Source organism: Pinus tabuliformis, chromosome 1_1, assembly GCF_031772625.1.
Source record: "Pinus tabuliformis cultivar Carrire ecotype Pingquan chromosome 1_1, CPIR1, whole genome shotgun sequence".
NCBI classification, from domain to species: Eukaryota; Viridiplantae; Streptophyta; class Pinopsida; order Pinales; family Pinaceae; genus Pinus; species Pinus tabuliformis.
Window position 1 is genome coordinate 143,929,873 of NC_142297.1, and position 16,131 is coordinate 143,946,003.

Consider the following 16,131-nt stretch of genomic DNA (forward strand, 5'->3'; position numbering starts at 1 on the left):
AAGAGTGTCATCATGGTGGTAGTTGACAGACTTACCAAGTATGCACACTTTTGTGCATTATCACATCCATTTAAAGCCAGTACAGTTTCTACTACATTTATGGAAACAGTTCAAAAGCTACATGGAAACCCAAAGATTATTGTAAGTGACAGAGATCCCATTTTCACTGGAAATTTTTGGACAGAATTATTTTCTTGTCTTGGTACTCAGTTAGCTCATAGCTCATCTTATCATCCTCAATCTGATGGGCAAACTGAGATAGTAAACAAATGTTTGGAAGGATATCTTCGTTGCTTTGTATCTGATAAACAGACACAATGGGTCAAATGGTTGCCTCTGGCTGAATGGTGGTATAACACTTCCTTCCATACAGCAACAAAAATGACCCCATTTATGGCACTTTATGGGTATCAACCACCATCCATCACATCATATTTAAGAGAAAATTCTAAGGTTCAGGCAGTGGAACATCACATCGAACATCAACAACAAGTCCTCCAACTCTTAAAGGATAACCTCGTGTTGGCACAAAATAGAATGAAACAACAGGCAGATCAACATCGCAGTGAAAGAAGTTTTGAAGTAGGTGATTGGGTATTCCTACGGCTACAACCATATAAGAAAATGTCCCTAAAGCAAGCTAAGAAGGATAATAAATTGTCACCAAAGTATTATGGTCCATACAAGGTGTTGCAAAAGATTGGTACTATGGCATACAAATTGGAGCTTCCTGCAGCTTCTCGATTGCACCTAGTCTTCCATGTTTCATGTTTAAAGAAGGTTATAGGTGACAAGCTTCCAATTCAAACAATATTGCCAGAACTTGATGAGGAAGGAAAAATTATATTGGAACCAGAAGCAGTCACAGAAACAAGAACTCGACAGCTACGAAATTGATCAATTTCAGAGTATCTTATCAAGTGGAAGAACTTATCCGCTGAAGATTCCACATGGGAGGATGAGAATTTTATGCAGAAGTATCCAGAACTACTCAAGCGTTGAGGACAACACTTTTTTGAAGGAGAGGGGCATGTTGGGTCCCTATAATACTAGTGATTACCCCATTACTATTGTAGTTATACCCCTTATTTATATTGTTGTGCCCCTATTACCCCCATATTGTTATTTCTGTGCCCCATAGAATCCCTCTATTGTTATTTTTGTGGCTTTATATTATTATTGTTAGGTCGGCTGGATTACATGGTGACTCCTTAGACTCCTATATATAGAAAGGAGGTTTTGTCATTTGTATCATCAAAGAATTGTTCATTTATGTAATGTAAAGGAGGTTGCCCCCTCGAAGAGGCTGAATTCTAAGTTGTGGATCTCTCTTTTCTATCTTTTTGTGAGCTGGTTTCATAACATCTCTCCTCCCTTCTGACTGCCCCGTGAGTTTCTTCCTGTTCATCAGATTTGCTGCTTTCCGGTTCTTTTGAGTCTGTCTTCTTTTTTCCAGCCTCCAAGGGTTTCCTGAATCCATTCAAACTCGTTTCCCTGCTTCTATTTGATACAACGTTACTGTAGGAGGGAGTGGAACTCCCTCCTCTTGGCCCCTCCATTGATACCAGCTCGCTCCTCCTGTTGCTCCCTGTTCTAAACCCTAGCTCCCTCCTCGGTTCTCCAATAAATATTTTCTAAACCTCCATAATCCTTCATTAATTAAATCTCACCACATTCCCCATTATAGACTTCTCCCAAAAGTAATATTGTTTCATTGTAAATACTTTAGCCTAGCCTATTCTAAAACTTCTATTTTGTATATGCTAAGTATATTTACCAACAAATTATTGTAAAATAACTAAAAATCAACAAAACATAAATAAATAACATTGAGAAATTATTAAAGCATGTCCCTTGGGGCAGTTTCTATTGGCTTCTACCCATTTATATTCATTGTTGTGCTTGCTCCCTTGACCTTGATTTCCTTTCTTGAGGGTTATGTTGTTTGTTCAATTCCCTCTTTGAATTCTTTAGAGACCATAGGGGTGAGTCCAATCACAATTTGAGTTGAGGGTGAAGGAGATCCTTTCTTAAGAGGGATACCCAAATATGCCAATATCTTATCAACTCTCATGCAGGAGCATTCAACCCAAGAGAAAATCATCATAATTAAGTAGACATAAGGGGACATGTATTTTTAGGAAGTTAGTTTCCTAAGTCTCAATTTAATGTAATATTTAGGCTTTTAAGTGATTTAATTAGAAAATGTGAGTTGTTTGTAAATGCTCTTGAATAAATGAGAACATGAGTGGTTATTAATGACAAAAGAGTTAAAAGTCAATTAGGACTCTTAAAACAGTTCCATGATTCGAGGAACTAAGGAGAGCTCTTAGGAATTAAATGGAGATTAGAAGTGGACATAGAGGACAGAGAGGATTTAGGAGTCAGTTCAATAGATTTAGGAATGGAACCAGAATTAGTTAAATAGAGCTTTCTGGTATAAATGTAAGCCTACGGGTAGAGTAGAGGGAGAGGCCACTGATAGTTGAAGATTAGGCCTGTGCGAGACACAAAGATCTCATTCTGTAATCATTGTTTATATTTATTAATAGAATCAACTCAATTCTGAGTTGGAATGCATGTTTCGAGTGTTGATTTATATGTGAATTCGTAGGTTCTGTAACAGGGGGTTGCAGGCAGAGTTTTGCAGAACACACAGAGGGAGAAAATGATACAGAGGAGCACGATGGATCATTGAATCCATTAGAAGCCAAGGTAGAGCTCTGCAGAAACAGAGATCAAAGGAGAGTGCAAAGTTTAGTTCAGAATAGATAGTGCGTAGCGGAATAGCGAAGGTCTAAAACCTTTTTAAGAAACCCGGGAACCATCGCAATCACTGAAAATAGCGTAAAATCTAAGTAAACAAGTCGAACGGAGAAGTGAAGTATGGTTGCACAATAGCCGTTGGATCTTTAAGATCAACGACCAGGATTAAGTCGCATTGGTGAAAGACTATCGGATCGCATCGTTTCAGTGGAGAGGAATCGGCCTATTGAACTGCCAAACTCCAATATTGCGACATAACCGGATTTGAAATTCTATAAAGGCGGATTTATAATCCTATCAGGTCCAAGAGCCTGATCACATCGAAGCTTTTAAGTGTTTTAGCATCGGGCCTTGAAAACCTCCGACTTGCGATATTGCGATGAAGAGATGTGTCGATAGTCGATAAGCGGAGATCGGAGGTGTCGACAATCAGAGGTAAAAGGTATCGGCGATCGGAGTAGCGCAACAGAAGGCTTGGAAGGAGTGGATCCAATGATATTTGTGAACGTGGGCTTATAACTTTTGAAGTCCGGATCAAGGGTTTGAAGCGGGTTTTCCTTTGTTTTCTGGTGTATTCCGGAAAATGATATAATCGCATATTGGGGAAGCAGAAGGAGTATGCTGTGTGTCACGGAGAAGTGATACCCCGATTTTGATAAAGTTAATCTCGGAAAGTGTGCAGAGGCCGTACAAAGGCAAAAGGTATGTTTGCGGGGTTTTTCCTTTGTAAATGGGTTTTTCCTTTGTAAATCTAGATCCTTTTTGTTTAAAATCAAGTTTTGATTACATATATAGATTCAATAGCTTGAAAACCCTTGGGGCACTCAAATTGTGGAGAGTTCACAACTCAAACTTGTGATTCCGACAAATGCCTGAGAAAAACCTCCAAAACATGGAAGGGATAGAGTTTGGCATATATATTTATATTTCTTTAGTAGAATAAATGTTAAGTTGTGAATCATTTGTAATTGACTGTACATGGAAATTTGTGTATAGACAAAATATTAAGTTAGTAGAATAAATGTTAAGTTGTGAATCATTTACAATTGATTGTACATGGAAATGTGTATAGAGACAAAATATTAAAATATAAACTTGTAATGATTGATGATGAATTTATGTCTTAAAGAATATTAAACCACAATCATGAATATTTTATAAATAACCTTAAATGTGTTAGGAAATGTTCAAGTTGTTACTTTCTTTCTCTAACCAAACCATCTTTATCCTTAATTTCCCTTATAAGCTTAATAAATAATATTTCTTATAACACTTCCTCCTCTAACCAAAACATTAACATATTGTATCACAACTACAAGTATTCTATAAACTACCTTAAATGTGTTAAAAAGTGCTTAAATTCTATACTTCCTCCCCTAACTAAAACACTCTTATCTATAATTTCTCTTAGAAACCTAATAAGCAATCTTCCTTGTAAAACTTTCTATCTAGCCAAAAAAACCTTTAATCCCTATCTCCTACCTAATAACGATATCTTTACAAAGAACAATATATTTAATAGTTTTTGATATAAGAATGAATTAGGTTGACAATGCTTTAGAACCTTTATAATACAAAAAGGCACGATACACACTAAATCCTTTATTATATGATACATAAAGCACTGTAAACACTAAATCTCTAAATCAATATCTTTACAAAGCTTAAAACACACTATATTTAATAGTTTATTGATGCTATAAATGAATTAGGTAAACCATGCCTTAAAACCTTTCTAGTATTATGAAGAAAACACCACACACTAAATCCTTTACTATATGATGTAGAAAAAACACTATACACACTAAATCTCTTAATACACATTTTTACCAAAAACACCATACACTAAATCCCTTCCTATACAAACCACTACACACTAAATCCCTTCCTACACAAACCACTATACACACTAAATCCCTTCATATACATTTTAACCTAGTAAGTACGGTTGATGTATCAAACCTGAGTTCTTCATGCTGCTCAATCAATGTGATGTTCCTAAGCTGCCTGAAAAAAACAAAATACCCACACCTCTAATACTTTTCTTATATATTATTAAAAAAACCTAAATAGAGGATTACTTATTTTTAAATTCAAATGATCTGTGCATATTGACTAAAAATACACCTTTTAAAGCAAACGAATTATCTAACTTTATAGTCCGATTTTAAATCACGAGATAGAAAGAAAGAAGAACTTCGGTAGGGTGGCTGGTATCCATTGATTTATGATGGAGTTGTCTATAATGCGACTTTTTGAAGATTCCGGTGATGGAATCCGGTGGAAGAAATTGAGGTCAAATCTTGATTTCTTGCAGTTAAAATGGTTTTTTAACTGCATATTTGGATTCAGCACCCTGAAAAACCCCTGTGACGCTTTCATTGTGCAGAAACTAGCTATCAAACTTACGATTCCATAAATTCTTGCCGGATTTCGACCGGAAAAATCCGCCGGAAAGACCTTCAAAAAGTCGCGTTATATACTATTTCTTGATTTCTTCGTTGATTTATTCGTTTCCAGCACGGCTTAACTTTTAACGTGGTGACTCGTGATTCGTGACTATTTTGAGTGCTGTCCTCTCAATGTTTTAGTGCTCTCCTTACATGGTGTCCGTCAAATTTTTTATTTTTAGCGGGCCCGCTGTTCACGTGGTTACTGATCCCCTGGACGCTTGTGCATCGAAAGCTGTTAGTCGGTCTATTTCTTTTTGACCCAACATGCTTAGGAACGGGAAAACGCGCGTTCAGACTAGCAAAAGCCAGGAGTGATAAAGCGTGTTTCCTATTGCAATTCTTCACCATTTCTCCGTGCCCTAAGACATTCCAAGCTCATCGGCTTCCTTTCAGTCTCAGACTGAGTCTTACTCATCGCCATCCTTCACATCTCTCCCATTTCTGTGTCTATTTTCCAAATTGGAAATGGCTGCATCCTCCTCCACCGCTGCATCCACCTCCGTTAATCCTAACAGCACCAGCAATTCCCCCTTTGATGTCTTTATAAATCACAGGGGTCCCGATGTCAAAAACACCTTCGCCAGTCATATGTACCATCGGCTTACTTCATTCGGATTAAAGGTCTTTCTGGATCGAGAGGAATTGCAGCAAGGAGAGTATTTTAACTCTCAAATAGAAGTGGCTATTCGAACAGCCTCTGTGCACGTGGCCATATTTTCTGCCAGATATGCTGAATCAACGTGGTGTCTAAATGAACTCTTAACGATGTTGGAGTCACAGGGTACAATAATTCCAGTGTTCTACCACGTGAAGCCTAGTGAACTTCGTTGGACCAAGGGCAAAGATGGAGTGTATGCTCGAGACTGTTGGAATGTTAATTCCAACTGCAGCAGGTTACAGGTTACAGGCGGACCGTGACAACAATGGCAGCGCAGTGATCGTGAGTTTTCCGGCGTGGATTGACCAGAAAACGGCACCGGATTCTCTCGGGTTGATTTCAGGCGAAAGGAATAAACCGGCGATCGAACCCGAGAACATATGGAGCTGACACGTGGTTTACCACTGACGTAACGCAACGTAAGTTTCTCGGGAGGTATTGTTCAGTCACATGATGTCTTCCGATATTGTAGATAGCCGTCCGATGGGGTTCTTCATTCTTCGCCGTCGATCTCCGAAGATGCAGTCAGCTCGCATGAAATCAAGTTACGTGGAGTGTAAGGTTTCAGTTTGACCGCCGTGGAGGAAACGCTGTGACCTTTAATGCATTTACGAAGTTTTGGTGAGGCCCTTTTAATATGGGTATGGGCACATTTTATTACATGTCCTTTTATATATGTTTTTTATACGGTATGTATTAAAAACATAAATCGTATGTAATAAGTTTTAGTTTTACGTGTTGACCATTTTTTTGGGCAATGGTATGTAAAAAGAATATAGACTCAAGTTAAAAAAAAGAGACGAACGAGCCAAAAAAAAGATATATGCTCGTGGGTTGTAATATGCACTGTGCATTTTTTTTATGAGAGCTTGGGGGAGCGAAAAGAATAGTGTGCACAGCAGTGCATGAAAAAGAGCAGAAGTGGAGCATATATGTTATGCAATGTTATTGTTGCATATGAGAGTGGTGTAACGTGCAGCAGCGAAAGAGCAGGGAGTGCTCAGAATGAAGACCAGCATGTGAAGCAGGGGAAGATATTGCACAGCAATGCATGGATCTTTTTTAATGTATTGGGTATGCATTGAAATGCAGGAGAAAAGAGTGTTCAGGTATTTTTTGAGATTGTGAATGTAATGAAAAGTTTACTGTATGTGTAAAATAAATTTACAGCAGTATGTGTAAAATAGTTTTACACCAGCAAATGTAAAAATGGGTTTTACTGCAGTAAACCCAGCACAGTAATTTCTCAGGTGAAAACAGAGTTTTGATGGGTGAATGTAAGTTTTGGTAAATCCCTCTCAGCAAAGAGGATGAATGTTGTTTGAGGCTTTATATTTTAATCAATAGAAATGTTTTTTATGGCTGTGTAATACTGTGTTCAGTCAATTTTTATTAAAAGGCTTCCATGTGCAAAAGGTCCTGGAACAGAGGAAACAGAGCATTGTCTCTGTGGTGGTTATTTTGTTGGTTTTGGTATTTTTCCCCATTGAAAAATACCCAACAGTGGTATCAGAGCTAGTCCAGGCTCTTTGAAGGCTCAAAGATGCTGAAGGAAGGACTCTTGTTGCAGCAGTGAAGGCTCTCCAGCAGTGTGAAGCCACAGCCAAAAGAGTTAAGGTATTTTTCAAAGCTTTCCTTTCTGTTACTGTTAAAGGAACAGTCAGTGATTTAAAAGAAAACACAGTCAAGTATTTAAAGCCTAGATAAGAATGGCAAGGTCAAAGAAGAAAGCCTCCAAGCCTGTTAAAAATGTGTCTCCCCCTTCTACTAAACTAGAAGGCAATCCATTAGAATACATTTTATTTGAAACCCCAAAGTTTGATGGAAACTTTGATGTATGGGAAATAATGATGAGGGCTTTCCTAATGTCTGAGGGGATTGAAGTCTGGGAGTCAGTGATTGATGACAGCAAGATGGATAAAGAATCCATGGAGTATGATGCACAAGCAGCAAAGACTATCTTGGATGGACTGCCTGATTCTGTGAAGAGGAATCTAGGAAAATATACATCGGCAAAAGATATATGGGACAGACTGCATGACCTTCATGCAAAGGGAGCACTGACCATGACAATGAGTCAAGAAGAACCCATCATAGAAGCTGAAAGTGAAAAGCTTGACCTCATCAAACTTCAAGTAAAAGAAAGAGATGAAGAGCTAGCCAAGCTCAAGAAGGAGCTTGATCAATGCAAGAGGAAACATCATGAAGAAGTCATATCCATGACAAATCAGCTGAATGAAGCAAAGAAGCAGGCAGATGCCTTGACAAGTCAACTTGAACAAAGGCACATGAGAGTGAATAAGCTTGTAGAAGAGATTGGACAATACAAGGTAGAGGTCTCCTCCCTTAAGTCCGAACTACAAGAAGCCAGGAAGCAGGCACAAGGAGCTGAAAAGAAAATGAAGAGCAGTCAAGCAAAAGATGAAGAAATCTCCAAAATGAAGACTGATATTATCTCCTTCAAAATAGTAGCAGCTGAAGCTACTCGCAGCAAGGAAGAAACTGAGGGACAACTAGCAAAGAAAAATAATGAGTGTGAAAAGTTGGAAGAAGAGATTGTCCTCCTCAGGAAGAAGGTTGAAGGGATGAACAAGATCATGAAGAGCTCTCAAGCTTTGGATGACATGCTCAGCTATCACAGATCTCCATTTGATAAATCAGGACTTGGGTATGTAGCTGAACCCTCAAACAAGGATGAGGATGCTTTAAGCAAAGGAGATGTGAAGAAGCCAGAAAGAGATGGTGATGCTCCTAGTTCCAGCAAAGGCAAGGAGAAAAATGAAGGCAGCAATGGAAGAAATCCTCCACCAAGTAGAAAACCAGCTCCAAGAAGAAATGTAGCTGATGGCAAAGAGGCAAGATGCAATGGTTATCATCAAAGGATCTCAAGGCAGCAAGGCTTCAGAAGTACATCAAGGAAACCTCCATCTCCCATGTACCAAAGTTCATTTTATGGTTATTGTTATGCTTGCTCAAACTTTGGTCATATGGCAAAAGACTGTAGAGCATTTCATGGAGATAGATGTTGTGGTCTTCGACAACCTCTAAGAAACAATTTTAGAAGAAATCATGAAATGTCATTCATGAAAGATGTAGAATGTTTTAGGTGTCATAACATTGGGCATATGGCACGTGACTGTAACTTGACATGGGCTCTCACACAAGCTAGACCCATGCAAAAGAAGAATGTTACACAAGTATGGAGAAGAAAAGAAATACAGTGTGAAAGCCCCTTAAGCAACGCAGCTGATCTAAATTTATTTTGAGAAGAGTCTGCCAAAAGAAGACAAGCACACATTAAAGGGGAGCTTGTAATTTTTGTTTGCTGAACTGTATTAACAGTCATTTGTTGATGAAGGGTGTATTGCAGCACAGCAGTTGCAAATGAAATCTTTGTTAATCCCTCTGAAAGGTAATATGCAGCAGTGATGAAATCAGCAATGTTTTTTTTGTTTTGTTTTTATGCAATATGCACAGAAATGCATAAAGAAGAAAAGATGGTAGCGCTGAAATGTAAAGAGCAGCAGCGAGATAAGAGAAAAATGCGAAGTATGGAGACCCTCACAGCAGTGGGAAAATAGAGCATAAGACAGCAGTTTGGAAATTTTTTTTGGCACATGGATTAGAATGAACAGCAGTTTAATTTTTGTATGCAATGCAACATGCAAAAAAAATGCATAAGGAAAAACAGGGACAGCAGATTTTTAATGCACATTGGATGTATAAGAATGTGTGTGGTAGCAGAAACCCAAAGGAATTGCACAGTAGTGCATCGTGTAAAAAAAATGAAACTGAAGATTGTGTGAAGCAAGGGTGTAAAAAGTAACAGCCCGTGTTATTTTTTCGTGGAGAATGAAGAGCAAGTGTATGGACAGCAGCAGCTTGAAGAAAAGTTTTCCCATCGAGAAGAAGGAGAAGCACACAGCAATGCAAACAAGAAAGATGCAGTAGCATTAAAGTTATGTTGAAGAAATGAGATGTAATGGACAGCAGCACATGCAAAAGAAATTTTCCTTACAGCAGTAAAGGTAAATGTAATGAATTTGTTGTTCATTGAGTTGAAATGCAATATATGCAACAGCAGTAAATGTTTACACACAGCAGTGTAAATTTGTAAATTGGGACAGTGTAATTGTTCCAGAAAAGACAGAGTATTTTGTCTTTGAAATGTGCAGAAGTAGTGCAAGCGTAGACACAGCAGTGTGGGATAGACACAGTAAAGAAGATGGCACAACTGTGCAGCAGAGAATATGCATCAGCATAAGAGAACAATGTAATGAGTTTGCACACACAGCAGTGCAATGATTGTTTGTTTTGGAACTGCACTTGAAGCAGTCATTTGGTGAAACCCTCTGTTAAAGAGGAAGGTGCTTTTCAGCACATTGTCATTAGTGAATCCCTCTGTTAAGAGGAAGATGCTTTTTAGCATACACATGGTGAATCCCTCTATCAAGAGGATGATGCTTTTCAGCATAGTCACAGGTGAATCCCTCTGTCAAGAGGAAGGTGCTCTTCAGCACATTGTTATGGTGAATCCCTCTGTTACGAGGAAGGTGCTCTTAAGCACAGTTTCAGGTTAATCCCTCTATTAAGAGGAAGACAACATTGTTTGTTTATGAACTGCATCAGAAGCAGTTGGAGAATCCCTCGATGTGAGGAAGTGTTTGGGTAAGATTGAATGCCCAGCAGTTGAAATTAAAGGGGAGTGTTGGAATGTTAATTCCAACTGCAGCAGGTTACAGGTTACAGGCGGACCGTGACAGCAATGGCAGCGCAGTGATCGTGAGTTTTCCGGCGTGGATTGACCAGAAAACGGCACCGGATTCTCTCGGGTTGATTTCAGGCGAAAGGAATAAACCGGCGATCGAACCCGAGAACATATGGAGCTGACACGTGGTTTACCACTGACGTAACGCAACGTAAGTTTCTCGGGAGGTATTGTTCAGTCACATGATGTCTTCCGATATTGTAGACAGCCGTCCGATGGGGTTCTTCATTCTTCGCCGTCGATCTCCGAAGATGCAGTCAGCCCGCATCAAATCAAGTTACGTGGAGTGTAAGGTTTCAGTTTGACCGCCGTGGAGGAAACACAGTGGCCTTTAATGCATTTACGAAGTTTTGGTGAGACCCTTTTAATATGGGTATGGGCACATTTTATTACATGTCCTTTTATATATGTTTTTTTTATACGGTATGTATTAAAAACATAAATAGTATGTAATAAGTTTTAGTTTTACGTGTTGACCATTTTTTTTGGGGGCAATGGTATGTAAAAAGAATATAGACTCAAGTTAAAAAAAAGAGATGAACGAGCCAAAAAAAAGATATATGCTCGTGGGTTGTAATATGCACTGTGCATTTTTTTTATGAGAGCTTGGGGGAGCGAAAAGAATAGTGTGCATAGCAGTGCATGAAAAAGAGCAGAAGTGGAGCATATATGTTATGCAATGTTATTGTTGCATATGAGAGTGGTGTAACGCGCAGCAGCGAAAGAGCAGGGAGTGCTCAGAATGAAGACCAGCATGTGAAGCAGGGGAAGATATTGCACAGCAATGCATGGATCTTTTTTAATGTATTGGGTATGCATTGAAATGCAGGAGAAAAGAGTGTTCAGGTATTTTTTGAGATTGTGAATGTAATGAAAAGTTTACTGTATGTGTAAAATAAATTTACAGCAGTATGTGTAAAATAGTTTTACACCAGCAAATGTAAAAATGGGTTTTACTGCAGTAAACCCAGCACAGTAATTTCTCAGGTGAAAACAGAGTTTTGATGGGTGAATGTAAGTTTTGGTAAATCCCTCTCAGCAAAGAGGATGAATGTTGTTTGAGGCTTTATATTTTAATCAATAGAAATGTTTTTTATGGCTGTGTAATACTGTGTTCAGTCAATTTTTATTAAAAGGCTTCCATGTGCAAAAGGTCCTGGAACAGAGGAAACAGAGCATTGTCTCTGTGGTGGTTATTTTGTTGGTTTTGGTATTTTTCCCCATTGAAAAATACCCAACAGAGACCTGCAGAAACTTGAAGAGAAGACGACTGATGATCCTCAATCTAGTGAAAAGAAGCCGAGACACGACTCAGCCACTATTGAACAGTGGAGAAAAGCTCTTTCTACTGTTTCTCAAATAAACGGTTTTGAGCTAGAGTCTAACAGGTAAGCATCTAGATATCTCTCTCGGTAAATTGGTATTAGCTTAAGTTGTACATAGATCTGTGTTAAGTGTGAAGCCAAATTCACCCAGGATTTTAGATCTTTCTATATCAGATCTTTCTAGATCTGCACACCGCCATTAGTTTTTAGATCTTTCTGGATCTTAACACCGCCATTAGTTTCTAGATCATTCGAGATCTCCATCTGAATCACATACAGGATATTAAATCCTTCTTCTGCCTCTGTAAATTTGTAATTTCTTTGGCCAAAGCAAGCAAACAAGCCAAGGCCCAAGCCTGTTATGTAATGCTAAGTGATTTCTGTTCTCCAGTGATTGTTTTATCTATTCCACTGTTTCTACCTGAGTAATCTTATTGTTTTTCCATTTGTAATCTTGTTGTTTTTCCATTTGTTTGTCTCTGTTCTCTGCTATTTGCTATTGCCATCTAAATCTCTGAGTAAAAATCTGCTGTGTGTGATATATGCTCCGATCTAACAATCTGCACATGTGTTTCTCATTAGTTATTTCTATTTTCTTGTGAATAACCAGTGACGAGGGGGCCTTGCTCGAAAAGGTGGTTGAGCGCGTGATGAGAAAGGTTAAGAGAACACCATTGAATGTAGCCAAGTATCCAACGGGTTTGGATGTAAAGGTGACAGATTTTGAAAATAAAGTGTTATCTCTGCATCAACATGGTGAAAGAAAACCTCAGGTAGTAGGGATTGTTGGGTTGGGTGGTGTTGGAAAGACAACCCTGGCCAAAGAACTCTTCAATGGGAAGAGTTCACATTACACCAGATCTTGCTTTTTAGATGATGTAAGAGAAAATGTAGGGAAAGGTTCTTTAACCATGTTGCAGAGCAAACTTCTTAGTAGCTTGATTGGTTCAGGTCTGCAAGTAAGTAATAAGGATGAAGGCATAGAAATGCTTAAAAAGCATTTCCCCTCTCACCAGATTTTATTAGTTTTAGATGATGTAGATACCGTGGATCAGGTTGATGCACTTGTGCCAAATCGAACTTGTATCCACCCAAATAGCTTAATATTGATTACAACTCGAGATACGGACGTTCTCACAAGATCAGGAATAGAAGAATCATCAATTTATAAGCAAAAGGGGTTTAATAAACAACACTCTCTAGAGCTCTTCTGCTGTCATGCCTTGGGCCAGCCCTATCCACACCCACAGTTTGAAGATTTGGCGGTCAAGTTCGTAAATGCCTGTGATGGGTTGCCGTTATCTCTAAAAGTATTCGGGGCGCTTCTGGCTGGAAAGAACGAGAGGTCTTATTGGGAAATGCAATTGAAGAAACTTGAAAATATACTTCCAAAAAATATAGAAGAAAGGCTTCGCATTAGTTACGATGCCTTGGATGAAGTGGAAAAACAAATCTTCTTAGACGTCGCTTGCTTTTTCAATGGAGAAAATAGGGATACGGCCATCACAATATGGAACGTATCAGATTGGGATGGCTGGTTGGGGTTGCGAAATCTACAAAACAAATCTCTGGTCGAAGTAGTGGAAGTAAAGCAAACGAGCTATTTCGGGTTCGCTGGCCGAGCTCTGAAGGTACATATGCATGACCACCTGAGAGATTTGGGAAGACATATTGCCTCGTCTTCTTTGCCGCGTCGTCTTTGGCGTTGGAACCAGAGCGCCATTGATAATTTGTTGCAGCAATCATCTGTGGGTAGTCAATCTCATTTAGTCTTTCAGTAAAGGTCCTGGTTTAATATTGTAGTTCTTCATTATTTTGCAAGAATAAACATTCATTTAATAAATATCAATTTTTTGATAATGGACAGGAAATAATCGTGCGGGGAATTAGAATGTTTGAAAGGGATTATCTTCACAATGAAGAATTTGAGGGTATTCAGATGAGGAGGTTACAACTGGTTGACACTGAAGGTTCTCTATTGGAACGCATTTTGAAGAGCGTAAAGTCACCAAATCTCACATGGCTCCGCTGGAAAGATTGTCCATACTCTTGCCTCCCTACCTGGGTTCCAATGAAGAACTTAAGGGTTCTTAATGTGTCTGGGTACAAATTAGAAACATTGTGGCAAGACGAATCACAGGTACATTGAGATTTGTTGTGTAAACTTGTGTTTAGTGGCGATTATCACCAGAAAAGTTTTGTAGATGAGAATCATGATAGATTAATATATAAATATCTTTCTTTTAATTGAAACACGTAAAAATTTAGCATGCTCTTTTGCAGTTGCCTGTATATTTGGAGGAGTTGCTAGTGGATGGATGTAAGCAGTTGAAGAGCATACCCGGGTTGGCCCAGCTAAGAAAGCTTCATCGATTAGATGTTAGTGGGTGCGATATATTAGAACAGCTGTCGGGTCTGCAAACATTGGCATTTTTGGAGGAGTTGCGCGCAGAGGGATGTACGGAGTTGAAGATCTTACCGGGGTCAGAGAAGCTGACAAGGCTTCGAAAGTTAGACGTTAGTGGTTGCTTTAAGCTTGAAGTGCTTCCAAATATGGAAACAATGTCATCTTTGGAAGAGTTGTACGCATTCGGATGTATCAAGTTGAAGAGCTTAAGGGGGTCCAAGAAGCCGACAAGGCTTCGACAGTTAGACGTTAGTCGCTGCTATAAGTTAGAAGAACTTCCAAATATGGAAACAATGGCATCTTTGGAGGAGTTGCACGCAGAGGGATGTATGAAGTTGAAGATCTTAGGGGGGTCCGACAAGCCGACAAGCCTTCGACAGTTAGACGTTAGTGGCTGCTATGCGTTAGAAGAGCTTCCAAATATGGAAACAATGACATATTTGGAGGCGTTGCGCGCAAATGGATGTAGTAAGTTGAAGAGCTTAAGGGGGTCCAAGAAGCCGACAAGCATTCGATGGTTACACGTTAGTCGCTGCCATAAGTTAGAAGAACTTCCAAATATGGAAACAATGGCATCTTTGGAGGAGTTGCGCGCAGAAGGATGTAGTAAGTTGAAGATCTTAAGGGGGTCCGACAAGCCGACAAGCCTTCGACAGTTAGACGTTAGTGGCTGCTCTGAGTTAGAAGAACTTCCAAATATGGAAACAATGGCATATTTGGAGGCGTTGCGCGCAAATGGATGTAGTAAGTTGAAGAGCTTAAGGGGGTCCGACAAGCCGACAAGCCTTCGAGAGTTAGACGTTAGTGGCTGCTATAAGTTAGAAGAGCTTCCAAATATGGAAACAATGGCATCTTTGGAGGAGTTGCGCGCAAATGGATGTAGGAAGTTGAAGATGTTAGGGGGGTCCGAGAAGCCGACAAGCCTTCGACAGTTAGATGTTAGTGGCTGCTCTGAGTTAGAAGAACTTCCAAATATGGAAACAATGGTATGTTTGGAGGCGTTGCAGGCAAGGGATTGTGTGCAGCTGAAGAGTATACAGGGGTTGTTACAAGCTACAAAGCTTCGAGAGTTGAATGTTAGTGGGTGCTTTGAGCTAGAAGAACTACCAAGTATGCAAAAAATGGTATCTCTAGAGGTATTGTCGGCAAATGGATGTGGAAAATTAAAGAGCCTAAGGGGTTTGGAGGAGGCAACAAAGCTTCGCCGGTTAGATGTTCGTGGTTGCTTTAAGTTAAAGGAGTTGCGGATTATGGAAAATTTGGTATCTTTGAAGGAGTTGCTGGCAGAGAGATGTATGACGCTGAAGAACATACGGGGGTTGGAGCAGGCGACAAACCTTCAACTGTTAGATGTTAATTGGTGCTTTGAGTTGGAAGAACTGCCCAGAATGGACGCATTGGTATCTTTGGAGGTGTTGCGGGCAGGAAAATGCAAGAAATTGAAGAGCATACGGGGTTTAGAGAATGCGACAAAGCTTCGGGTGTTAAATGTTCCTGAGTGCTATGAGTTACATGAGCTGCCAAGTATGGAGACATTCGTGTCTTTGAACGAATTGTGGGTAAGCGGATGTTGGAAGGTCAAGAGAATACGGGGCTTATTGCAATGTGCACAGCTTCGCACGCTACGTGTCTGTGGGTGCTTCGAGTTAGAGGAGGTGGAATCTATTGCACGTTGTATGAAGGAGGTGAATGTTGAAATGTATAGATGTCCCAAATTACAGTGTCTCAGGCTGGGAGTCTCAGGCTGGGAGTAG

The 16,131-nt window shown here is 39.5% G+C and overlaps 1 protein-coding gene across 1 annotated transcript; it reads left to right on the forward strand.

Moving 5' to 3' along the window:
• The first annotated feature begins 5,543 nt into the window (after positions 1–5,543).
• Positions 5,544–16,131, forward strand: LOC149212035 (disease resistance protein RPV1-like). Its single transcript, XM_089388542.1, has 5 exons — positions 5,544–6,078; positions 11,886–12,033; positions 12,581–13,718; positions 13,838–14,110; positions 14,254–16,131. The coding sequence occupies exons 1-5, from the start codon at positions 5,685–5,687 to the stop codon at positions 16,129–16,131; spliced, it is 3,831 nt and encodes a 1,276-aa protein (XP_089244668.1). The 5' UTR covers positions 5,544–5,684.

Excerpts from the sequence above, each read along its gene's own strand:
- LOC149212035 (XM_089388542.1), top strand. The coding sequence starts at position 5,685 with ATGGCTGCATCCTCCTCCACCGCTGCATCCACCTCCGTTAATCCTAAC. Across the intron at positions 12,034-12,580 it reads TTTGAGCTAGAGTCTAACAG|TGACGAGGGGGCCTTGCTCG; the intron begins GTAAGCATCTAG and ends GTGAATAACCAG. Across the intron at positions 14,111-14,253 it reads TGTGGCAAGACGAATCACAG|TTGCCTGTATATTTGGAGGA; the intron begins GTACATTGAGAT and ends GCTCTTTTGCAG.